The sequence below is a fragment of the Cornus florida genome, unplaced genomic scaffold (genome assembly GCF_030987335.1).
Source record: "Cornus florida cultivar Cherokee Brave unplaced genomic scaffold, ASM3098733v1 CherokeeBrave_3.0.0_Hap2_Chr05, whole genome shotgun sequence".
Classification (NCBI taxonomy): Eukaryota; Viridiplantae; Streptophyta; class Magnoliopsida; order Cornales; family Cornaceae; genus Cornus; species Cornus florida.
In genome coordinates this window covers 84313131-84339826 of record NW_026775575.1, presented here as the reverse complement: position 1 = coordinate 84339826, position 26696 = coordinate 84313131, and the positions used below count along the sequence as shown (strand labels likewise).

Genomic DNA, 26696 nt, shown 5'->3' with positions numbered 1-26696 from the left:
TAAAATTTTCATTATGTACTTTTTTATTATGACGAATATACAGTTTGCATACCATTATTCGCACTGGTGCAAATTTAAATCACGAGAGATTAAATTTATTTCCAATCCATCCCTCCTAACACCCTTGTTTAATGGGACCACTATGAAGAATTACTCTTTATAGACGGCAGGAGATGACCATGTTCGAAAGTCCATGGTAACCAAGTAAACAGCCAGTTGGATGAACCATATATACATATTTTACGGTTTTACACTTGTGAAACAATATAATCCTATCAGTTTCACAATTTTAGGAACTAGAATCAAACTGTTGGCCTCAACATAAATCATTCTTCACAAGAGTAAGGAAGTAAGGCTTTGCTGAGTTGACTAATAGTTCTATACTTCAACTTTAAACTAATCACTAGCATGGCAATTCATTCTTCATCAAGTTCATGAACTGGATAAACTTGAAAAAAAAAGAAAAAAAAAATGGTGCTTTGCATATATCTGGTTAAGATATATGCAAATAAATAAAGATGGTGATTGGTCACATGTCAATCTCATTCGAAACACACACAGAAAAAATCAATAGAATTTTTGGTGTTCGATGAGGATTCATCAAACTCAGCACATACCTGTTTAAGCTTGCCTTTTGAAAAGCAGGCTTGGTGGAAGAATTTGAACGATGCTTTCAGTAGCGTCCACTAATGGGTGTCAAAATCCAAGTACATTCTATAGGCATTTCGGTCAGAAGAGTAGTAACCTTCTATGAGGCTGTCAATTTGGAAACCAAGTTTCTTGTAGAGATTCACGGCTGGAACTCTCAAGGGATCGACATGGAGTGATATGCGGTGGACATTTCTAGCTCTGTTTTTCTGAATTGCTGTTTTCAGCAGTGCCTCTCCATGGCCTAGCCTCCTACAGTTCTCCTTCACTATTTTTGTTTACCATTAAAGAAGAAGTATGTGAACATACTATTAGAATTAAATTTAAAATAAAAATCCAATTCTAGATAATTTAACCAATTTGCCATTTTCACAATAGACAAATCAATCAAGCATCCAAAGAAAAGAAAAATAGAACCCACAAAGGATGCATTTGTGCAATCTAATCAAGTGAGGACTCCTTTTTCATCTATCTTCTTATGGCATTTTCTCCCACTATTTGGAACATTTTATGACCCTCCTTGAAAGAGAGGCCTGATAGTAAGAGGGCAAACTATCCCGACCTCCCTGGAGATTTTCTCAAATTACCCTTAGATTAAACTCATAAAGGAAAAAAAAAAAAAAAAAAAATTGGTCAACCTCCCTTGAGGTTTGTTTGATTGAAATAACTCTGACCTCTCCTGTCGGTAGTTGATTGTTAGGCCAATTAAAAGTCAGCTAAATAACTACGTGAAATGCTAAAACTACCCTCCTTTGCATCAAAATGACTAAACGGACCGTACGACCTATCTCAAATTACCACTTTAACCTTAAATAAATGCCCAAAATACCCTTAAAGCCAACACTTTAAGCTCAATTGAAAATCTCATCTATATCACTCGAACCTGAAGGTGTTTACTCTCTCGTTCCTCTCTCTCTCTCTCAGCCTTTAGAGACACGCGGAACCTAAGAATCATATTGGTGTTTCAATCAATTTAAGGGACAAAAATCAAAATCGAAATATAATAGAAGTCATAGTAGTAAGATACTAAGATAATGAAGAATGCGGAGGGATAAAAATATATGTGTTCGAGCGTGTATGTTGCACTATGACAACGAGAGATGGTGTATGATAGAAGTGCCTGAAGATATGAACAAAAGAAGTGCAGAACCGTCTTTATGAGCGGTTTTGTGTTTGGAAAAATGGTTTTTGGCTTTTAAAATTGGGAAATTGATTAGAGTGGAAGGGATTAAATACACATTGGAGATTAAATTAAACACACACTCTCCCTCCCTCCCTCCCTCTTTACAACAAATCCATAGAGATCATACAGCACCAGCATCGACTCCTCCATGGCCGTCATCAACACCAATATTTGACCCCATCTCGACGGTGATGGGTTTTGATGTCAAATTTAGGGCACAAAATATTATTTTCCAAAAAACAAATTCAGGGCACATAATTGGGTTGAATTAAATTGCAGTTTCGAATTGTTGAATTTGATTCAATAAACTGCTACACCTTCCAAGCTAAAACTCCCTCTAGCAAGAGTTAGGAACTATACTGATAGATACCCATTGTGGCTTACTGAGTGGAAGTTCCTAATTGTAATCTCTCTGCTTTAATTGAATAAGATCTTTTGGAGCTTTTTCAGGGGGGAAAAAAAAGAAAAAAAAAAAAAAGAAAGCAAAATCACATAAAAGAAAACATTTTAAGAGACACCAAATTATAACAGTGTCCTATACTTTTCCCAAATGGGTATTTCTGCAGATTCACCAAATCTATCCCATATCCACAAGTATAACCTAATAATCCAAAAAAGCTAGCATTCTAATTAAGAACGCAATACAAAACATAATTATTGCAAATTAGATACTTTCAACAATGGCTAATCAATTTTATGTCCACAAAAAAAACCTATATCGATAGCTATATGTCTTAATACGCATACATTAACAAGGATTAAACTGTAGAGAGAGAATAATTTTTGAACCTGCAAGTTTTGTAATGGAGGCGCACAGTGAAGAAGGCCATGAATACATGACATAGCCTGCAATTTCTCCGTCGACGACAGAGTAAAGCAATCCACAGTTTTTCTTCTTGAGTTCGTCGTCGAAGGATCTAGAAAGCGATTCGTGTTTTGGGAAGATCTTCTTCTCCAGTCTCACTATCTCTTCGATTACTTTAGCCCACTTGATCGATTTTCTCTGCAGCTCTTCTACCACCAAACTCTCCATTTGTTGGTGTGTTTTGATACACCCCTCCGGTCTTCTTGCATCGTGTTTGGGAGTTCTGGGTAGAAAAGTGGTAAAAAAATACTATTGTAGTAATTACTAGAAAACAAGGGTAGTGCAACAAATTTCCACAAAATTGGACCCTTTTTTTTTCATAATTATATAATATGATTATATAAATAAAAATTGAATTTTTGTGATTTTATTAATGCTTTTTTAATCCGCAACAAAATATATACACAACCATTTGTTCCTACAGGGACTTGAACTTTTAATTCAACTTGAAAAGTGGAGGAATCACTAATTATGGGAGCCAGATCATTTGATTCAACTTCAGAAGGCGAGGAATCACTAATTATGGGAGCTAGATGTATATTATTTTTGTAAAAAAAAAAAAAACTGTGAGAGTTTTTGGCACCTATTATACAGAATGAGGGTGTTTCTTGCCCTTAACCCTTGTAATAATGAAATTTATATTTCAAATCTCCGCCAAATAGAATAACTATTTGTAGTTCATTAACTTGCTATTGTTGTCCTCCTTTTGCTTCATTATCTTCCTTCTCACTTACTCTTCAGGCATACTGTTTGTTCCATCTCTTTTCTCATCTTTCTTGAACCGTCATATAGGCACTCTACAATCCTTCTAATCTTTTCGTGTTATATAGTTGCCGAAAGTAAATCATGCCAAGAGTACAGAATAATTGGACCACACTTGATTTTGTTGCACACATTGAAGTAGTCCTTTTTTTTTTTTCTTTTTTTTCTTTTTTTTTGTGTGGAAGTTAAAGCAATTACACACACACTATCTCCACCGAAGCTCAAACCCCCGACCTCCCATTTGGGAGGGAAGGGGTGATACCGCTGGCCCAATTGGTCCTTTGATTGAAGTAGTCTTTTTTATTTCTCAAAAATACTTACAAACACAATGATTTGGGCCTTTGGAGGTCCCCCGAGTTAGTTTTGCCCATTATGACTCCTCGCCCGCACGCTGAAGCACCCCCGCGTGCACGTGGACATTGTATGCTAAAAAATGAAGTTTGAAGTTTGGGTTTGGAAATTTTATGAGAACTTCCTAGAAGCCTAAGAAGTGCTTTGTTCGAGACGGATTTCGATTTGAAGGTCCCCCGTGTTAATTTTGCCCATTACGGCTCGTCCGTCACCACCAGGAGTGGAGCCTGCGGCTTAATTTGACTCAACACAGAGAAACTTACCAGGTCCAGACATAGTAAGGATTGACAGACTGAGAGCTCTTTCTTGATTCTATGGGTGGTGGTGCATGGCCGTTCTTAGTTGGTGGAGCACCCACTCCAGCACATGGTATGATATTGTCCGCTTTGGGCCTGAGCCCGCACGGTTTTGCTCTTGGGCTTCACCCCAAAAGGCCTCATACCAATTGGAGGTGACACACTTACATATAAGTACTTCACCTTTCCTCTACCCAGGCGATGTGGGACTGTGCACCCGTAGCTCGCCAGTGTGGTAGCCTGACAGTGTCTCTCGCACCCGCCCACGGCACACCCGCCCACAAGGTCATCACAATCCACCCCCCTTAGAGGCCCGACGTCCTCGTCGGCACACTTCCGGCTGGGTCAGGCTCTGATACCATTTGTAACGACCCACTCCACCACATGGTATGATATTGTCCGCTTTGGGCCTGAGCCCTCACGGTTTTGCTCTTGGGCTTCAACCCAAAAGGCCTCATACCAATTGGAGATGACACACTTACATATAAGCACTTCACCTTTCCTCTACCCAGGCGATGTGGGACTGTGCACCCGTAACTCGCCAGTGTGGTAGCCTGACAGTGTCTCTCGCACCCGCCCACGGCACACCCGCCCACAAGGTCATCACATTTGTAACGACCCACTCCACCACATGGTATGATATTGTTCGCTTTGGGCCTGAGCCCTCACGGTTTTGCTCTTGGGCTTCACCCCAAAAGGCCTCATACCAATTGGAGATGACACACTTACATATAAGCACTTCACCTTTCCTCTACCCAGGCGATGTGGGACTGTGCACCCGTAGCTCGCCAGTGTGGTAGCCTGACAGTGTCTCTCGCACCCGCCCACAGCACACCCGCCCACAAGGTCATCACAATCCTCCCCCCTTGGAGGCCCGACGTCCCCGTCGGCACACTTCCGGCTGGGTCAGGCTCTGATACCATTTGTAACGACCCACTCCACCACATGGTATGATATTGTCCGCTTTGGACCTGAGCCCGCACGGTTTTGCTCTTGGGCTTCACCCCAAAAGGCCTCATACCAATTGGAGGTGACACACTTACATATAAACACTTCACCTTTCCTCTACCCAGGCGATGTGGGACTGTGCACCGCACTCGTAGCTCGCCAGTGTGGTAGCCTGACAGTGTCTCTCGCACCCGCCCACGGCACACCCGCCCATAGGGTCATCACAATAGATTGTGATGACCTTGTGGGCGGGTGCGAGAGACACTGTCAGGCTACCACACTGGCGAGCTACGGGTGCACAGTCCCACATCGCCTGGGTAGAGGAAAGGTGAAGTACTTATATGTAAGTGTGTCACCTCCAATTGGTATGAGGCCTTTTGGGGTGAAGCCCAAGAGCAAAACCGTGCGGGCTCAGGCCCAAAGCGGACAATATCATTCCATGTGCTGGAGTGGGTCGTTACAAATGGTATCAGAGCCTGACCCAGCCGGAAGTGTGCCGACGAGGACGTCGGGCCTCTAAGGGGGGTGGATTGTGATGACCTTGTGGGCGGGTGTGCCGTGGGCGGGTGCGAGAGACACTGTCAGGCTACCACACTGGCGAGCTACGGGTGCACAGTCCCACATCGCCTGGGTAGAGGAAAGGTGAAGTACTTATATGTAAGTGTGTCACCTCCAATTAGTATGAGGCCTTTTGGGGTGAAGCTCAAGAGCAAAACCGTGCGGGCTCAGGCCCAAAGCGGACAATATCATACCATGTGGTGGAGTGGGTCGTTACATCATTCGAAAATGAGACTTCAAGAACTTACTTTCCAAATCTCTATCAACACCGTTATACTTCTGATGCGTGTGTTGTGGGGCCAATACACATACTATAAGAAAAGAAAAAAAAAAAAAAAACATTATAACCACTTTTTGCTTAGAAGCTTCCAAAACTTGCATACAATCAAAATGGGAAAGATTTTAAAACTCCAATATTTTTAGAATTGTGTTTTTCTGGCCGAATTGGATCCGCTAGAGCAGAAGAGAGACAAATAGGTTGAGAGAGCCATCAATCATGGTGGGCCCCAGCTCTAGCGGATTCAGCCGGAGAAATATTTTTCATAGGACAATATTTAGGTCCTTACCGGATTGCTGATGTGGATCAGTAATATATGGACATGCATGTTCTATTTAATTATCAAATCAGAAATGGTGGGGGTACTTACTCACTTATTAAATTAGAGATGATTGATTAATTACCATTTTTTATTTGATAATTAAAATAATATGTCATATTGGTCCACATAAAGGGTTAGGATGGTGTACATTTTCACTAGTAAGGACCTTAGTGTTGTCATTTTTCATATTTTGTAAGAAATTAATTTAAAGACTGATTAGTTTAGCTTATTTGTCAAAGTGAATTGATTAGTGGTATCGGACAAATTGACCAAACTTGGTTATTGGACAATTCTACCTAAATATCATAATTTTATTTTTAATGTAAATTTGTCCTATAATTTATATAATACTTGAAAATACTTGCATAGTGGACAGTTCCTTGGTAGTTTCATTAACTAACTGCATGTACACAGTAACACAGACAGTCATGATCAAAGGTTCAATTAAAGCCGTATGTGAAATTGTGAATGAATGGAACAAATTAACTAGCTAGCTACCAAGTGTCGTAATCAAATTCCTTATTCTTTTGTTTGTGGGTGAAAGAAGACATACCAGCGTAATCTAGGATTGATTCGAAAGAAAACTTTACTTACCAATTAAGAAAAGAATAATTTTTACTTTTTAATTGGATACCGACACTCCAAAGCGAACTAATCACAGTAAGTCTGTCGAGTGCACCTTGATCGATGAGGCTCATCATAAGTCATAACACAATTGATTGAGTGTAAACACATACATATACATTAAACTAATCACTAGCATGGCACTTCATTCTTCATCAAGTTCAAGTTAGTCCCAGCAGCTAGGAGACTTCTAGAAGAAAAGGCATCTTGGTTCCTAAGTATGCACTACAAGTTTGGAGAAACAGCTCTTTTCAGTGCAGCCCGCTATGGCCAAATTGAGATGTTCGCATTTCTTCATATCAAAGTGCAGCAGCAGCTGGGTGATCAAAATATTCAAATTAGTGAAGCAGCAGAGCGCAAGAAATTTTATCATAAGCACAACAATACCACCGTGCTTCACATGGCTGTTATCTTAGGACATTTCGGTCAGTACATTCTCCTAGCTAGATAGTGCTTTTGTTTGTGTTGATAATTGGAATTTGGGTTTGTGTGTGATGTCTTTCTGCATAATTTGGTAGATTTGCCTTACACACACACACACATATTGGCTTTGTAAAGAAGCAACTTCTTCATTTTTTAATTTTCTTCTTTTTCATGACTATTAAAACAAGGGAAAATTATGTATAAGTGGTCTTAGCATAGTTATATTACCATTACATGAACGTAGTTTGTGTATTTACGAGAGCATGAACTAAAAGTCAAGGCACTTTATTTGACCCCTTTAGTAAGTTTAAATTATATTTTCATCCCTAAAAGTTTACTTTATGCACGATTTGCCCAAAGAACAACTTGTTCAAGTCTTAGAATTTTGTCAAACAGCACTTAGGAACTGCTATATAGCACTAGAATTGGGAGACACAACGCGTGGTCTACAAAGAAGAATCGAATAACTTAGATCTAGAATTATATTAATACAAAATATTTTAGAAACTAGACGGCATAGATTTTAGTTTATGAATAGACTCGACTTTAATAATTTAGATACTTTTATAAAACGACTCGGAGAAAATCTTGATTATATTAAAGAACAAGTAGTGCAGAATTCTAGTCCAAATAATTTAGATAACAAGATAATATTAGTTACAATTAAAGATATCAATAGTGATATTAAAAATATTGCTGAAAATTAAAAAATAATCATTGACTATTTAAAATCCCTTAAAACCGATATCAAAGGTTATTATAATAGTTTTATGAGCACTAGTAATCCTGATTATTTACCTGCGTTAGCTGAACTTAACAAAATTGATAAAGAACCTATAGGATTTACAAGTTTTAAAATAGACGTACAATCAACTATATAATATACATATTAGACAAAATAACTTTTTAATCCAATTATTATCCCAGTTATCTGATAAAGTTAATAAACTTGAAGAGAAATTAGAAGTGATACAAGAAAGTATTCCCAAAAAATCTTTTACAGAATTATCTGAATTATCAGAAAAAATAAAATAAATAAAATTGTCAACCAATAGCAGTCATCTCCTGCAACAACTAAGCGTGTAAATCTACTACAACCTCAACCTCATAAGCAAATACCACAATGGTCGATCATTATCCTTAGAAAAACCAAAGAAATAATGAGAGTAGAAGATTTATATGATAATGAACATGATGCTAAAAAATATATAAAACAAGGAATGAAGAAGGTAAAAAATAAAGTTAATTTTTATTCCAATAATTTATTAGACTTCCAGAGCAAGATATATAATCATTTTAGCCAAAGAAAAATAAGTGCAGTTAACAATCAAGTTATTTTAGACCTTATAACACCCGAAGCATGTCAAGAATTAAATGATAATAATTTAGAACTCATGCATTTAGGCATCATAATGATAGGATTAGTAGGATTAAACAGAGCAGAAATAGGAACTAGAGCACTTGCTTATATTTATGATGACCGATGGAATAACCATCAACAAGCATAAATAGCCAGCGCCGAAATAGACTTAGCCGACAATGCAGCAATAGTAGGATGTATTCCCAATTACATAATGACTACTACAGAATTTAGTAAACATATTAAGATAATTATATCTACAAAAGGATACAATATGACAGGACAATTTGAAAATCTATTAATTAATACTTTATTTATAGGAAAAGCAGTTAATCAGTATAACTTAAAATTTAAAGCCCAATTTAGTGAAATAGTTAAACCTTTTAGTAGCAAATATGTCCAGATGATAGAAGTTAGAAAAGTAAGTAGTATTACCTATGAAGGAACAGAATAGAAATTACCTAAACTTACTACTACCCCTAAAAAGATTCTCGAAAATAATATGATATATGTTTCAAATAGTGGAGAAGTTAGCATAAGGTTTAGTAATTATAAAAGACAAGACAATTTAGTAGATGATACCCAAAAAGATTTTTTAACTACACTGATAGAAATAGAATCTCCTGGAGAAATAAATGTCCTTTATGATGGATTAGAAGATAAAATTCTAAATAAAATAATTTATGATTTTGATAATTTAGAGTTAGAAGCGTTGGAAGACAAGTATCCAGAACCTAAATACAAACTTATAGAAAGTATTTACTTAGGGCAAGGAAATAATGATGATATTAAGAAAAATATTCTAAGTGTAGGATTTGAATCTTTCTATACAACATCAAAGTTAAACACAGTAAAAGAAGAGTTAAATGTAATAGAGCATATAAAAAGAAAAGCACCAGAATGGTCAGACTTTCAGTCAATCGACCAAGAAATGAGTGACCAAAGAAAGACTAACGCCTAAGGTAGTAATACCGTAAATGACGACTATACTACTGGACAAAAATTAAACCCCTCACGTGAAACTTATGTAGAAAATAGAAATATACCAGATATGTATACATGGACACAATATTGTAGAAATTATGAGAATGCACCAGCACAATAAGCAGGTACAATATTAGACATAGTAAGGCACGATCCCCAAGATTGGGCAAAAGTAATCGAAAATTGGGAACAAGATTGTATTCGGCAATTTATTTTGACCAATTTTGACAATAGAACTCAAGCCTTAAGCTATTGTGAAACCTTATTAAGAGGAACCATTCATGACTGGTGGCAGACTTATAAAGTAACTTATCCCAATGATTATGCCCTCTTACGAGATAATTTTACAATTCAAGGCTTTACCAGTCTAATTAAAAGGTATTAGTTGGCAAAGATAGATTATTAGATGACACCTTAATAAAACAAAACGAAGCTTTACGTAATTTAGAATTATTGCAGATTTGTGATTTTTGATACATAAAAGATTACACCAATAAGTTTTTTGAGTATTTTGCAGCCACTGGTAAAACAGGAGATAAAACATTACTCGATAGGTATCTTCAGAAGTTACCCGGAAGCGTAGGAACTAAAATATGGGAAAAATGGTTAGAAAATCATAGACGCGATACGCTAATCATAGGAGATAGAGTTAATCATGTGTATAACATGTTAAAAGTAGAATGTAAATAACGTAAAGAATCCAAACAAATCAAAAAACAATTTTATTATACGTGTAGACAAATAGATTATTTACCCCAGTATGGTTGAATGCCTCAGAAAAATTATAATTATGAACGCAATAAACCTAAAAAATATAATTTACGTAAAAGTAAGATCTACAAGAATTTTTGTAATAAAAAACCTTATGTCAAAACTACCCCTAGGCAATTTAGGAAGCGGCCTTGGTATAAAAAGCAAAAAATAAATAAAGCTAAAAAGGATATTAAAGACAAAGATAATAAGGTAAATACTTTACCCATAAAAGAAAGACATTGCAAATGTTTTATTTGTGGAGATTCAGGACACATTAGATCAAATTGCCCTCATCGATACAAGCAGAATCCTATTAAAAGGATACAAGAAAATATCAACATACTTGAAGATATTGAAGAACAAATAGAAGAATTATATGAACTAGAAAGTATTTATGACTCTGATGATGATAATGAAAGTATATATAGTATCGAGAGCTTAGATAACAACTTTGAAAATGATGAAGACTTTGAATAAGGGCTTCATTCAATAGAAGATTTCGTTTACACTATAAGTAATCCATCATGTCAGTATATCTTAGTTAGTTTTCAATTTTCTTCTTATAATTATATACTGTGCAATACATCTATTAAAAAAGGTCATTACTGTGAAAACCATTGTAAAACTTTATTATGTCATAATTGCTATACAAAATATAAAGATAAGTAAGAGGATATTTTAGTCGAATCTATAAATTCAATATATAAACCATCTAGTCTAATTCAATTCCCAATAACATTAGAATTTAGAGAAAAATTAGTTCAAACCTCAGCTATGCTTGATACTGGAGTATCCAAAAGTATAATTGAAAAACATTTAGTACCAGACGAAGCTTTAGTAAAGTTAAACTATAATGTTAACATGAGCTAGTATAATAATGAAAAACTTTCAATAATCCATTGTGTTCAAAACATTCCTATATTAATTAATAATGAAAAGTTTGTTTTACCTCAGACTTATGTAGTTAATAATATTCCTAGCACCTATGATTTTATCTTAGGATTAAATTTTATAAACTCACTCACCCGAGGATTTATGTATACCCCTACAGGTTTACAGTTTTTCAAGAAAGGAACCTTTATTCCATCTAGAGATCCTTATATTCCTCAAAAAGAAAAATAAGTCATTACTTATGTTAATACTTTACCTATGACAGAAGAAACTACAACAAATTTATTTGATGTATCCGAATTTTTAGAAGAAGTTTCTGAAGCCTTAATGTTTCTTAGTCATCTAGATGAGCCAAAGATTTTCGTTAATAATAAAGCTATACTAAAAAACCCCAAACTAAACATTGATAATCTTATAAGACTAACTGAAACCACAGAGATTTTAGGTGAAGATCCTCAGAAACACTGGTATAAAAATAAAATTGAAACAAAATTAAATATAATAAATCATTTTATAACTATAAAGACACAAGATAATCCTCATACCCTAGACGATCAAGAAGAATTCCAAAAACAAGTTAAGAAACTACTATTACTAAAAGTAATAAGAAAAATTAATAGTAGACATAGGAGTCCAACTTTTATGGTTAGAAATCATGCCGAAATAAAAAGAGGAAAAGCTCGTATAGTTATAAATTATAAAAGATTAAATGATAATGCTTATGATGATAATTATAAAATTTCTAATAAAGATGTTTTAATAAATTGAATCCAATATAGAAAATGGTTTTCTAAATTTGACTGTAAATCAGGATTTTGGCAAATCCGTATGGCTGATGAATCCATTGAATGGATGGCATTCACATGTCCTAAAGGACATTATGAGTGGTTTGTTATGCCTTTTGGATTAAAAAATGTGCCACAAGAATTTCAGCGCAAAATGGATACTATATTTAATAAACACTCACAATTCTGTTGTGTTTACATCGACGATATCTTAGTCTTCAGTCAAACTAAAGAAGAGTATAGAAAACATCTTGAACTTATATTCAACGAGTTTATAACGCAAGGACTCATTATAAGTAATAAAAAGATGATATTAGAAAAACAAGATACTGAGTTTTAGGTTTATACATAAAGGATGGAAAAGTAGAATTACAATCTCATATTGTCAAAAAGATTTTAGACTTTCCTGATTAATTAGAAGAAACCAAGTTATTACAAGCATTTTTAGGATTATTAAACCATGGTTGTAATTTTATTCCAAAATTATGACAATTAGTAGGACCTTTGTATTCAAAATTAGGAAAACATTGTCAAAAATATTTCAATACCCAAGACATAGAGTTAGTTAAAAAAATTAAATCTTTAGTCTCTCAATTAGAACCTTTACAACTTCCGCTTAAAAATAGTTATAAAATAATTCAAACAGATGCATCAGCTCAAGGATGGGCAGGTTTACTTCTTCAAAGACCTACAAAAGAATCTTCTCGAGATGAAGAACAAATTTGTCACCATGTTAGTGGAACTTTTAATAAAACACAATCTACTTTACCTTCAACAGATCTAAAAATTTTAGGAGTGACTAACTCTATAGAAAAATTTTAGATATTTCTTGATAAAGAATTTCTTATAAGAACAGACTGTGATAATATAGTTAAATTTGCAAATAAAGCAAAGCAACAACGGATGTCAGCAAAACGATGGATTTCCTTTATTGACTGTATTACTGGAAGAGGTTTTAAACCCATATTTGAACATGTTAAAGGAAAAGACAATTGTTTAGCAAATATTCTATCCCGTTTACTAATTAATTGTTAAAATTTGCAGGGATGGAAATCAAGAGCAACAACAGTTATAGCCTTATACCAGGCACTTCTAATCCTCTTTTGATTATCCAAAATCCAGCTCAACAGTTTCGCCCTAGACATAATCTTTTTCCTGACCAAAAACTTATTTTAGATAATATTTGGTTTTCTGGAAACAACCCCGATAAAACCCTCGTCAGAAATCTAAACACTTTAAGTGAATATTTTGTATCATCTAATAAAGCATATCAAAATTTACAGTAAGAACATGAGACGCTTATATCTCATTATAAAAATTTAAATTTAGCTTATCAAAAAACGACAGCAAATCCCACAGAGCTAACTATTTCTGAGCAACAGACTGATAAAGATGAAAATCTTCAGAAGGTTCAATTTCTGCAGGTACAAACTAAGTATGCCAAGTTACTACCTATGTTTTCTCCCACATACAGAGAAATCCTAAGGCAACAAGTTGAGCTCTTTCCTGAAGACATCAAAGAACTTATCCTTGAAGAAATTAAGTCAGATGGGCTCAAGGAATGGGTTGATATCCAAAATTACTTCATAAACAACAGTCCACCCAAAGGAACCCGTTATAACTATTTTTTCCTACGATTTATACAGACAGGCAACCTTACACCTATGGCCATTATCTTGTTAGATGTAAACCCTATTTTCTTTATTCCTTTTGAAATAACTAGAAAAATAAGGACTTTTGCACTAATGAGATAACATTGAGCCACAAGTACATTAAAAATAAGGTAAACCATTTTTTTTTTTTTTTTGTTATTATTATTTTTTATGGCAAAAAATATACTTGCACACCCCACTTGTCTCCCGGGACAACCTAAAGTAGGCTCTCCATTGAAATTTTTTTATTTACATTTTTTATCTATGATTTTGATTAAATTATAATTATGTATCCACAATGTATTTGTTAAAATTCATTATATTTAAACTTGCCCCGCCAAGTTTTGGGTGTTCAAACGCATCCCGTTTGATCACTCTCACGACTTTACACTCTTTTTTGGGTTGTCAAATCCACTATATTTAGCCTACCGATGAACTTTCTCCTGTGAAGATAGTAATTGTTGGCAACATAACTCTAGTACTCTACTCTATACTTTCTTTTTAAAAAAAAAAAAAAAATGTTCCTGAAGTTATTTATATTTTTGTTTTTGCTTAGGGGGTTTTAGTTTGCTTTTGTTATTATGATCGCCCCCCTTAAATAATTTTCAGAGTAAAGACTTAAACCATGGACTTTTTACTTGGGAAGACGAGGAAGCATCATTAGTTTATAATCTTTAATGGTCATAAATAATGGGGTAAAGTGCAAAAAAACCCTGAACTATGTTTAAATTTGTAAATAACCCCTCTGAACTATATTTTGTGTATGATACCTCCTGAACTATCACATTTTGTTGCAAAATGTCCCAATGCCTAAATTATATTTCATTAAATGACTATAATGTCCTTTCTTATTGAATTATACTTAATTTACTTTTATTATTTGAAATAAATTATGAATTTTTTTAATACTAATTTGATGACATATTCTCCATTAAATTTGCCTTTAATTTTTGAAATTAATTGTTTAAATAAAAATCTTAAGTGGATAATTTTAAAATAATTTAATTAATATTTTACTTTTTCATGAATATATTACCTGAAAAAGAAGGTATTTTTTTATTTAAGTAGTTTGTTAATTTTCTTCAATATATTGTATGAAAAAAAAGGTAATTTTCTACGATAAAAAAGTTTAAACTGGGTATAATAAGTTTTATTATTAATAATAAATCTTTAATAGTGAGTTAATCATTTTAGATAAGAGAAAATATAATAAAAATAATCTAATAAGAAATGACAAATTTGATGAGAGTGGTAAAATAGTCTTTTGTTATGGGTTTGTCCTTAATTGCAACAAATCAATAATTTAGGAGATAATTTTTAGTTCAGAGAGGTTATTTGTAAGAAGGCAATAGTTCACCGACTTTTTTTGCACTTTACACTAGACAATGAAACACATAAGTGATGCAAAAGATTATAATTTGTGAAATTACAAGTCAAGAGGGGTGCGCAAAGCAAAAAGTGGGGTTCCAAATTTCCAATATTGTGATATTCATACAAATCAAATAAATTGAGGCAGTGATGTTTAGAGAGACTACTCTGTATCATATAATCATTGAGAATTAAAAACACCAAATGTTATAATTTGTGAAATTACAAGTTTAGAGGAATGCACAAAGCAAAAAGTGGGGTTCCAATAGTGTGATATTCATAGTTTCATACAAATCAAATCAATTGAGGCAGTGATGTCTAGAGAAATCACTCTGTATCATATAATCATTGAGAATTAAAAACAACAAATGTTGTGGAAGATGATAAATTTCAAAGTAATAAGAGATGCATGTAAGGTCTCCGGTGATGGACTTAATTGTTGGAGTGCTCTTTGCAGATACTATATCAATGCCGTCAAGATTATCTATTTTGTTGCAGAAAAACTGTGTCGTTCCGAAATCTATCTTCAACAAATATAAATTGTAACTTCAATCACAATTTTCCTTACAGGCTATTTACACTACTTGTCAAGAGTTTTAGTCTTACATCTTAATCCTGAACACTATGAATCGCTACAATGGCAAATAATTTCAATTAAAAAAACATTCATCTCTCGCATTTAATTTTTAAGTTATCTCTAGATTGAAATTTTAAATGAGACAGACTATTCCTTATTTCATATAAAGCAAATAACAAACTTACATGTAGAGATTCGATCACAAAACAGCACACATAATGCAAACAAAACAAACACAATGTGATTCAACCCATATCCGACTACAATTAGGAAGAAAATAGATTATACATGGAGAGTAGGGATTATACAAACACAATATAATAAATGTATAGTCACTCATTCCCAGGGGCGGAGTTAGGATTGCAAAGTGGGGGCTAAAGATAAGAAATTTTTTCATCTTGACGGCGGAAAATTCCTACCTTGTAGTGCTTCAACAAACAAAAATAAAGAGCATGCCTAATTGCTTATCACCTATAGAGCTGACAGCAGGAAAAAAAAAAAAAAGAAAAAAGAAAAAAAAAAAAAATAGTGTTATTCATGCTCTAAGTGTGTGTGTGTATATATATATCTATATTTTTTTTTAAAAAAAAAAAAAATCTATTGGATTAAATGACTTGTTTGGTGTTTTGTGTATTTTCAAGGTCAGATTCTATTTTGTTTTCTCTACTTTGTTTGTTGTGTGATTTGTAATTTTGTATTTTATTTATGTGCGTGTTCACAACACACTTTTATTTCACATCTACAAAACTCAATTTTCTCATATTGGGGAAAAATTAACCTGCAAGGATGAAACCCAGAGTGCTGCAATTTATAGAAATACATTGTTTATCCAAGAAATAATTTCTAAATAATTAAAAAACTATCTAAAATAATTAAGTATCACTAACCCCAATTACCTACAAAATTAAACAAAATAAAATGAAAATCCTATGCATCACTCCTACAAGAAGAAAAATAAATACTCCATAAATAACAATTCAAAACTCATGATGTCAGACTATATCAAAATTGGTGTAGAAAAAATGGACAATGTCATCAATTGGAAGAGAGAAGGGTGAACGGGAGAAATTTGACCTTGAGAAGATCGACGAAACAGGCGTATTGTCTTCCGCTTTATCAGGAGAAATTGAATTGTTGATGGCGACATTGACCCTAGCACCGACGATAAAGCCTCCTCTAAGTTCTAACCATGGCGGAGATTGCAAAAGACGATTTATCACTCAAGCTGCAAGATGCAGATGACAATGAGCAACCTACTACACCCGAATAGTTAGGTCTTCTTCAATCTTCCAGTTCCGTAGACTAATTTGTTTGTTGGCTTGTAGCTTTGGTTTGCTGTGCTGGGCCATTTATCATTTATGTTTTATTATGAATTTGGCAACTTAGGCTGGGTTATGACTAATAAGAAATAGTAGTACTAATATATAAATAATATATATATATATATATATATATATGTATATATATATATATATATATTATTTGGACTTGGACTATAGTCTAGGGGCGCGAATCCTCTCCATGGCACCTCTTACTGGAGGGTGTCCATGGCAAATCCAATGGCCCTGATGAAGCTATGTCACCCAGAGTAGCCTTGTCATTGCCCAATAAGCGCCAACTCAATATGTGAATTAAAAAAGTTTCTAAACTCAATTTTGTTTTATTACCATGTACAAATACCGTATACAAAAGTTATATACAGAAATATTTTATTCAGTTATACATGGGACCCAATTCAGTAAAAACCCAATTAACTTTTACTTCTCCTCTTCTATTTGTCTTCTTCATGCTTCTGTTCTCTTCTTCTTCCTTCATCCTCCTTTGATTTTTCACCAACACCAAATACCTTCATCCTCATGTAGGTAATGGAATTAACTAGGTAAAATAATGGAATTGATTTCAGTTGATTTTATGTTTCCTCTTATTCCCATAAATATATATATACACACTTTAAAGTGGAATTGATTTGTCTGATCAAGGATGGTGACCACAAAAAACCCATGGTTTCTTCTTCGCACAGTTGGAGAGAGAGTGACAAACGAGATAACCATATTTGGGGAAGAAAGATAGGGGAGAGAGAACTGGGTTTGGATCGTTAAGGCAATGTTTGCCTTGGCATTATTTCCCTATATTTTTCATTCAATTGAAAAATGATTTCCTTTTTTTAATTGGCGTGGCTCAATTTTGACCGCTAGATTAATCAGCGGTAATGATGTATACTCACTATGAGAGATGATTCTGGTTTGGTAATTAATGGATAATGATCTAGAATTTAAAGATGGTGATCAAAATTTGGAAAGAAATATGATATAAAAACTTATTTCTTGAAAAATAGGTCTAAATAGCATGCTAATATTTTTTCCCTTTTTGTTACTTATTTAAAAGCTGTCATTACCAAAGGAAATTTTGTGTATATGCATTATATATCTCAATCTTTTGACAAATTAAAATTTTGTGTAATTACATTCAAAAAAAAAAAACAAAAAATTCTGCAATCATTCTATTTACAAAATAACAGATTTTGAATCACAACAAATTTACCTATCCATTATGCATCTCAAAACATATTTGAGATGCATAATTGATAAGTAAATTTAGAATTTTAGATTACAATAAATAAGAATCACAAGTTCTTACAACATGTATCATGTATGAATTGAATATTGTATCAGAATATTTTCATAACACATATCAAAAATAAATTTAGAATTTTAGATTACAATAAATAAGAATCACAAGTTCTTACAACATGTATCATGTATGAATTGAATATTGTATCAGAATATTTTCATAACACATATAAAAAATATACTTCACAAAGTATAGTCTTCCCTTTGGTTGTTGATTAATAAAATTTAATTTTGAAAAAAAAAAAAAAAAACTATTATGCCAACAATGAAGTAAAATGGCAATTTTAAATCAAGATATGTATAGGTAAGTATTCATTATGTTTTAGACATTAATTTATATAATAAGTGATACGTGTTACAAGTAATTTGTAATGCTAGATATAATTTACGTTTGAAACATGTTAAGCTTAAGTTGTGTAACATGTTTTTACTTTTGACAATGGGACAATCTTCCACTCATAAAAGAAAGTTGATGGATTTATTTTATTCCATTCCTTTTTATATTATTGTTGTATTATAAAGTTCATAAATGATATATGTTACAATTAAGTTGAGATGTATCATATAATTAATTTTTGAAACATTATACTTTAAAGTTGTGATATTTTCAAGATATGTTTGTTTAATATTACGTAGTTTAATGTTTGTTCAAGATATGTTTGTTTAGCATGTTATTATTTTTTCACTTTTTTCTACTTATTTAAAAGCTATCATTACTAAAGGAAATTTTGTGTATATGCAATATATATCTCAATCTTTGACAAATTAAAATTTTGTGTAATTACATTAAAAAAATAAACAAATTTTTGCTACTTATTTAAAAGTTGTCATTACCAAAGGAGATTTTTGTGTATATGCATTATATTATATCTCAATCTTTTGATAAATTAAAATTTTGTATAATTACATTACCAAAAAAACAAATTTTTTGCATTCATTCTATATACAAAACAATAGAGCCTCACAACATTCACTCCCCTAAATCTTGCTTCAATTAGTTGGTATCAACAATTCAACCAAAAAAAATAAAAAAAACAAAAAAATAAAAATTTTAAATCCCAAGCCACCCTCCCCCATATCTATAATATTAGCATCAAACTACCGACAAAAAAAAAAAAAAAAAAAAAAAAAAAAAAAAAAAAAAAAAAATTCAAATCAAATAATAGCATTCACAATCAACACCGATTTCTGTTCGGTGATCCAAAAACTTGATTCAAGTTTCAGTGACCAAATCACAAGCTATTTTTTGCAGTTTCAGTCCGTCAACGAGCCTTCCAACATCGGCGAGCAGAACCAACCAAACCAGTCCTAGTAACCTCCATTGTTTCCGGCTAAGCTTCATTCACATCACTAATGTCCGGCGAAGTTAATGATGGTGCTCCATTGTTTTCGGCCAAGCTCCATTGACTTCGGTTTTAGAGGGAGAAACACTTGAACGAAGTTTGGTCATTCGCCGGATAGACAGACAAAGGGAGAGAGACCATTTCAGAAGCTTCGCTTTTGGCCGAATTCTTGATCAGTTGCCGGGTTCTTGGTCAGTGACCGAATTCTTCATGGCTTCAATTTCAGAAGCTGAATTTCAGAGGCAAAGAATGATACAAAAGTTGAGGATAAACATTTTAGATTCGGGAGAAATAAGATCTCACATTTGGGGGAAATAAGAATTCAGTTTTGGGAGGAAATTTAAGATCATATGTATATAAAAGTATATAAAACTTTTGTTTGAATACATAAATAGTATTATATACATAAGAAGTAAATTTTATATTTACTAAGCTGCCATGTCACCAAGTTACTGAAACAGACACGTCAGCAATGGACACCTTCCAATGAGAGGGTAGCAGGAGACCATTTTTCCTCATATTCTAGTTAGCTGGCTAGCATTCAATGCACACTTCAGACACTAGAATTTTCTACCTTATATATATATATATATATATATTACTATTTGGACTTGGGCTATAGTCTAGTTAGCCGGCTAGCATTCAATGCACACTTCTGACATTAGAATTTGACTTTTATTTTTCCATCAACAACGTACACCACACTTTTCTTTGTGTTCACACACACAACACCTATATATATATATTTTGATGCACAAGTGGGTGGAAAAAATCCCAACAGTTTAGGCATATTTTCAGTACCCCTTCTGCGTGACCTACTTTAATCCCAGATTCCTGCTCAATTCATTTATTAAAAGAAAAAAAATATAAGTTTTTCAATTTTTGTTACTAGCTGAGGTGACCATCATCGAATTTAAAACCCTAATAAGAGAAACTATATTCTTATTTAGTGCTTGATAGACACTAGTTATTGGAATTGACAAAAAATATCAATCATATTTGTAGCATTACACACATTGAAAGCACAAGAAGTTCACATTAGCTACAAACAACTACTAAATATATATTAAGGTACATTATTCTTACAAACAGAACACAATCTGAAAGATAAACATTACAGTAATACAGGCGTTTCACAATCTATTCAAGTACAATGGTTTTTTGTCAATACAATTATTAAAAGCTTCAAAGCCATTGCAAATTCTAGTGGGATGCCAACAAAGCTTGTGATTGCTTCTCATAGCGAAATCCATTGGACTTAGAGTCATCTGCAGACCAAATAAAGATTCCATGGAGTTGGTTCTGACTCTTGAGCCTATTGCAGGCAGTAAAGAAGCCATTTTGTGGCGACAAACCACCACTCCCGTCGCTTATAAAGCTCGCCAACACCTTTCCACCATTATAGTTCGAGCTCTGGCTCTTGAAGTAACTCAAAAACTGAGACACACTAGTCCCCTTATCGTACGCATAAAATTGGAAGTTAACATAGTCGATGAGATGGCCATAGCTCTTCCACAGAGCCAAGTAATGGCTCTGGACTTGATCATCATCGAATGGAGCAATGGAAGCAAATTTAATAACACCATTTTTCTTTAGTGTTGTGATAAGCCTTCCAATGCATTCGGAGAAAGTGTTGGGATCAGCATGGAAGTGCTCATAGTCAATGTCAATGCCATCCAAATTGTACTGTTTGATGATGCTTGTGAGCGATGAAACGGCATTGGACACCCACGAGTCGACTGAGGATGGGGCGAAGTAGGCGAAGCCATTGCCCACGCTGTCCCCTCCGAGGCTGAGAGCTACTTTGACATTGGAATGCTTACTCTTGATGGAAGAGACTTGGGAGGGGCTGAGATTATCGGAGTCCCAGAACACGTCGAACTTCCCGTTGGTGGGGGAGGCTGAAGAGGAGGTGGTGTAGTCTATGGCAAAGGAGAGAATGAAGTGGAATTCGACATTTGCGTTAATTGGGACATCTGTGAATTTGATATTGTTGAACTCGGCTCCAATGTATTCGCGGAAGAGGTTTGATGGGGCGGCTTTGATCGACAGAGGGGAGAGAACAAGAGCTTGAAGAACGAAAAGGGCCAGGAAAAGATGAGGGAATGCCATTGCAATGTGATTTGAAGAATGTGTTTGTGATTGTGTGTTGTAGGTTATGAGAGAAATGGGACACTTTGATCAAATTTATATAACTGTGATGGCCACAAAGGTGAGCTATGAGGTAAGAGATACAGACAATTTAATTTGGTTATTTGCCGTTCATGGAGTTTGTTTTTGCTTTCTCAAATTGGGTATAGAGAAAGCAAAAACAAATATATGTAGTTTGTTTGGCAGTGGGAGGATAGTAACCGGAATGCCAAGGCACTCCTGTAAAAGTCATTAATCAACCTTCTGTAAAATTGTGACTCGAATTTTGTTTTTGCTTTCTCAAATTGGATATAGAGAAATATCAGACAGGATGTTGGACTTTTTGGCACTCCTAGGAAGATTATTGTGGCCACAATTATTCGTTCTACTATATTTTTTATTGTCGTGTCGTCATAAACGTTGTAAACATGGTTACAAATATATGTAGTTTGTTTGGCGGTGGGAGGATAGTAACTGGAATGCCAAGGCACTCCTGTAAAAGTCATTAATCAACCCTTCTGTAAAAATTTGGCTCGAATTTTGTTTCGATACAAGTCACTTTGTGATCTAGTTAAAAGTCATTAATCAATCCTTCTGTAAAATTGTGACTTGAATTTTGTTTGGTTCCAAGTCATATTGTGATTTTTATAAAAATATGTTTTTTGCCTATGCTTATCAATAATAAGTGTTTACAACGGAAATATCAGAGAGAGAACAAATTTGTCTCTCTCAAAATCACACTAACACAAAATATGACCAAAAAAAAAAAAAAAGGAGACTTAAATACAGAGGACATTCAAGTGTATAAAAGACAATCTCCAAAATAAAATTCTCGTTTGGCCTGTCTTAAACCCCCTCCGACTCACTGAGGAGCTCGACCTTGTTTGGCCCGTCTTAAACCCCCTCTAACTCACTGAGGAGCTCGTCCTCCGACCGTGGTTTGTGACGTGACAATATAAATGAGGCTTGTGATTTCCCCACGACCTCAACAAATCCTATCCCTCCAACTCTACCTTTTTAGTATACTGTTCATTTCAGTTAGTATTTTATTCATCATCTTCTTTCTTGTATTACCTTATTATTTAGATGTACTCTATAGTAAAACTACATATGTCTAACTCTCCTCAAATTCCGTACGTTAGGCCGACCCTTAACCCTAACATAGAAATAATGGAGTCGTTACAACTAAACAACATGACAAGGAAATCCTTAACCTTCCCTTGTTTGGTTGTGTTCGGTTTCTCTTTGACGAACAAATTATTTGATTAAAAGTATATATATATATATATATATATATATATGAATAGTGAACCACTCCAATTCTCTTTGGGTTCTAAATTTTTAATTAATCAAATCTTTATTAATTGAAAGGTGATTTTTTTTTTTTTTTTCTTGGCACAGTAGGACCAGAAGTGTGTCGAAATTCGAAAGAGCCAAATTAATCCAGGATGTAATCTGCAATGATTAAAAACAATGAAAAGGATGGTAACGGGGATGCAAAGGAAATTTTTTATTATTTATTTATGTATATATTGTAGATAATTGTTTTGTGTTTTTTTGACCCACCTACCCCATTCGATGGTTTCTGTGTCACCTTTGTATTAATCGTAACCGAATTATATGTTGGATGTGTAGACATCATAGGATGCCTCTAATACAATTTACATTATCTGCCCGATGATTCAAGAAGTTTATATATATATATATATATATATATATATTGTTTTCCTAACCACTTGAGGTGTGAATATCTTTTTTTGATTGTTATGTATTTTCTTCTCCTCGTTTTGGTACTTTAATTGAGTGCAATGTTTCAGGTGAACCTAAAAGAGATGTTGTTGACATTATAAGAACAATACCTTCTTATATTTTAAGACGTGTTTTGAAAATTGTGAGAGATGCAAAACAAGTAATAAAATTTTACTTTATGCATATATAAAACAAAGAACTTAACAATTATATCCAAAAGAAAATTGGAATAGACAGGCAATAAGTTACAATATGTCAAAGTAAAAAACAAGGGACTTGACAATGTAGAGCCAAAATGAATGGACTGGCAATAAGTTGTGGGGATAATGCTCAAGGCATTAAGGGTGAAGATAAAAGAATGATAGAGACATGGAGGCATGATTAGGGTGTTGTCCTCAATGCTAAAAGTCTTGATAATCTCGATACTTATAGTGGCCTATACCTAAATTAAAATGTGTTAACACTTTTCACTAGAACACTTTTATCTGTTTACTAGTTGTGACTTGTGCCCACCACCCAAAACTATGATCCCTGCATCATTTGACTCTGGGCCAGGAGCATGATCGAGACCTATATATAATGAATTAACTATGTGTTTTTTTTATTTATTATTTTTTTTTATATTTTTTTATGTAAATTTAATTTGAGGAGTCCTTTTCTTTTTTTTTTTTTTTTTTAAAAAAAAAAAAAAGAAAAAAAAAAAGGATTAGATAGGGCCAAACTATGATACCTCTCGAATCCGAGACACAGGTTAATCAGGCCCAGATCCAAGCCCGAGAGAGATATCAAACAATTAAAGTATTTTAAAATGAACACATAATATAAAAAGAATAAAATAAGAAAAAGAATAATGCTTAAAGAAGTATCCAATATCAAATCCTCCAAAACCTCCAAAAGTACAACTTGGGAATCTATTAAGTGGACCCCTAAATAAAAATCCCAACTGAACTGAGATAACAGAAAATAAAACTAAACTAGAACATCGAGAGAAGTCCTACGTATGCAGATGACTGAGAGACTGTCCTCGACAAGCACGATCAATCTCTAAGGCTGGAACCGTCTGATACCTGAAAAAAATATATAAGAGTGGGTCAGGCCCACGAACAAGTTCTAATCCTGGAACCGTCTGATACCTGAAAAAAATATATAAGAGTGGGTCAGGCCCACGAACAAGTTCTAATCCAACTGTAATCCATACAATGACCCGATACGCAGATACACCCTAGATATCTCAACAATACCTATCTAGTCCATACATATATATATATATCCACAGTAAATGACATTCACTGGACTACAAAGGGCCATACAATGACCCGATACGCAGATACACCCTAGATATCTCAACAATACCTATCTAGTCCATACATATATATATATATATATATATATATATATATATATATATCCACACTAAATGACATTCACTGGACTACAAAGGGGGTCTCAACCTGAATAGAAGGCAACATGCAAAAACGCACCTGAGTGGACATGAGTACCTAAGCCTAACGGGGTACACCTCAACCTATCATAGCCAGCTACGCATCCACTGCATATACGCGCCCTAACCATCGACTCTGAGACTTAAACTCATATCGTGGTACCATAATTATATATTTAAAGGTAAAGTGCACTAAACCCCCCTGTACTTTCTTCTCTTTCTCAAAAAACCCCCCTAAACTCTAAGGAATACATTTAACCCCCTAAACTATCCTATTTGTTGCAAAAACATGTAAGGCCGTTAATTGACCATCTGATAGTTAACGTGAGTAATGGCACGTGACCCATGTGCCTTAGAAAAAATACAAAATACCTTATATACCCTTATAACCGTTAAAGTCCATTATATTCACCATTATATATTGTGATACTCCTCGGATCTGAGATACAGGTTGATCAGGCCCAGGCCCAATCCCGAGGGATATCAAACAATTAATATGTAACCAAACATAGAGTACAAGATGAAATAAAATAATAATAATAATAAGCTGAAAGAATGCTAATTGAAAATCCTTAAAATAATATAATTATTGAAAACTGTTAAATCCCAAACTCCATAGGTTTACAACTCGGGAATCTATCCATTGGACCCCTTATTAAAAAAATCTCAAACCAATACTGAAATAATAAATATAAAATCCCAGGGCTAACATAGAGAATATTCCTACACAATCGAAGGAATGAATAGTTATATCTGCTCTGCACGTCCAAGCTCTAACCCTAGAACTGACGAGCACTTGAAAAATAAAGGAGTGGGTCAGACCCACATGCAAGTCCTGATCTACTACAATCCAAACAGTAATCTGATACGCAGATACATTCTAGGAAGACTCAACAATATCTAGAGTAGTCCATATATGTATATAGTACACACTATAGGACGCTCGCTAGTCCAGTAGGTTTGTCTCAGCCTGAATAGAAGGCAACATGTGAATACGCACCCTAGGGTGGGCATGAGTACCTAGACCTACCAGGGAACAACACCTATGTCCAGTTATCCATCTTAGGCGATATACGCGCTCTAACCATGGTCATGAGACTCAAGCTCATTCCACGGCACCATATAAGATATATATATAAAGTCCGTACTCCTCCTAATACAGTATACCATCCATCTGTGTAATGGTCTAATATATGTATAACAAATCCATCCTGAAATCATTGTAGGTCATTCAATTCACAACTGATATGACACATGTAGGTGATGGACTTAACTTTTATGATTAATCCATACCTTGATCCAAATTAGGTAGGACTTAGTGTTAGAATTAGTCCATACCTAGTATGTTACCATCCCATACTGGTACATACCATCCTACAGTTAACAGAGTTGATAAAACAGTACTAGATAGTCATCAACCCAACTCCCAAATTATGCACAAACCAAATTAATCCATAATTATAAAACTTAGGCATTCAGTCCAGGCCTAGAAATTATATTCCAACCATTAAATTTGTTATTTATAAAACATAGCATTTACATCATACATCAAGTCCACTAATTGATAAAATTAACTGAGTTGTTATATCAATTTACTTCTAACCAAACATAGCTAATTCCAAGAATTTACTATGCTTAGAAAACTGTGTAAATATAATTAAAACAGTATTAAACCAAGAAATCCAAATTACAATCTGTTAAATGACAAACAAAGACATGCAATTTACTTCTCCAACAATTACCATAATTGATGCAATCCATATCCCGTTTACACGA

At 33.9% G+C, this 26696-nt stretch overlaps 2 protein-coding genes across 2 annotated transcripts; both read right to left on the bottom strand.

Annotated features, from left to right (window-relative positions):
- Nucleotides 1-229: 229 nt before the first annotated feature.
- On the bottom strand, nt 230-2942 carry LOC132310274 (uncharacterized). Its single transcript, XM_059808464.1, has 2 exons — nt 2621-2942; nt 230-916 (listed from the first exon to the last, which is right to left on the bottom strand). Exons 1-2 carry the CDS (start codon nt 2862-2864, stop codon nt 687-689), a joined length of 474 nt encoding a protein of 157 aa, XP_059664447.1. The 5' UTR covers nt 2865-2942; the 3' UTR covers nt 230-686.
- Nucleotides 2943-20638: 17696 nt separating this feature from the next.
- LOC132310273 (chitinase 2-like) lies at nt 20639-21942 on the bottom strand. The gene has a single exon (XM_059808463.1). The coding sequence runs from the start codon at nt 21710-21712 to the stop codon at nt 20804-20806; it is 909 nt and encodes a 302-aa protein (XP_059664446.1). The 5' UTR covers nt 21713-21942; the 3' UTR covers nt 20639-20803.
- Between the last annotated feature and the right edge of the window lie 4754 nt (nt 21943-26696).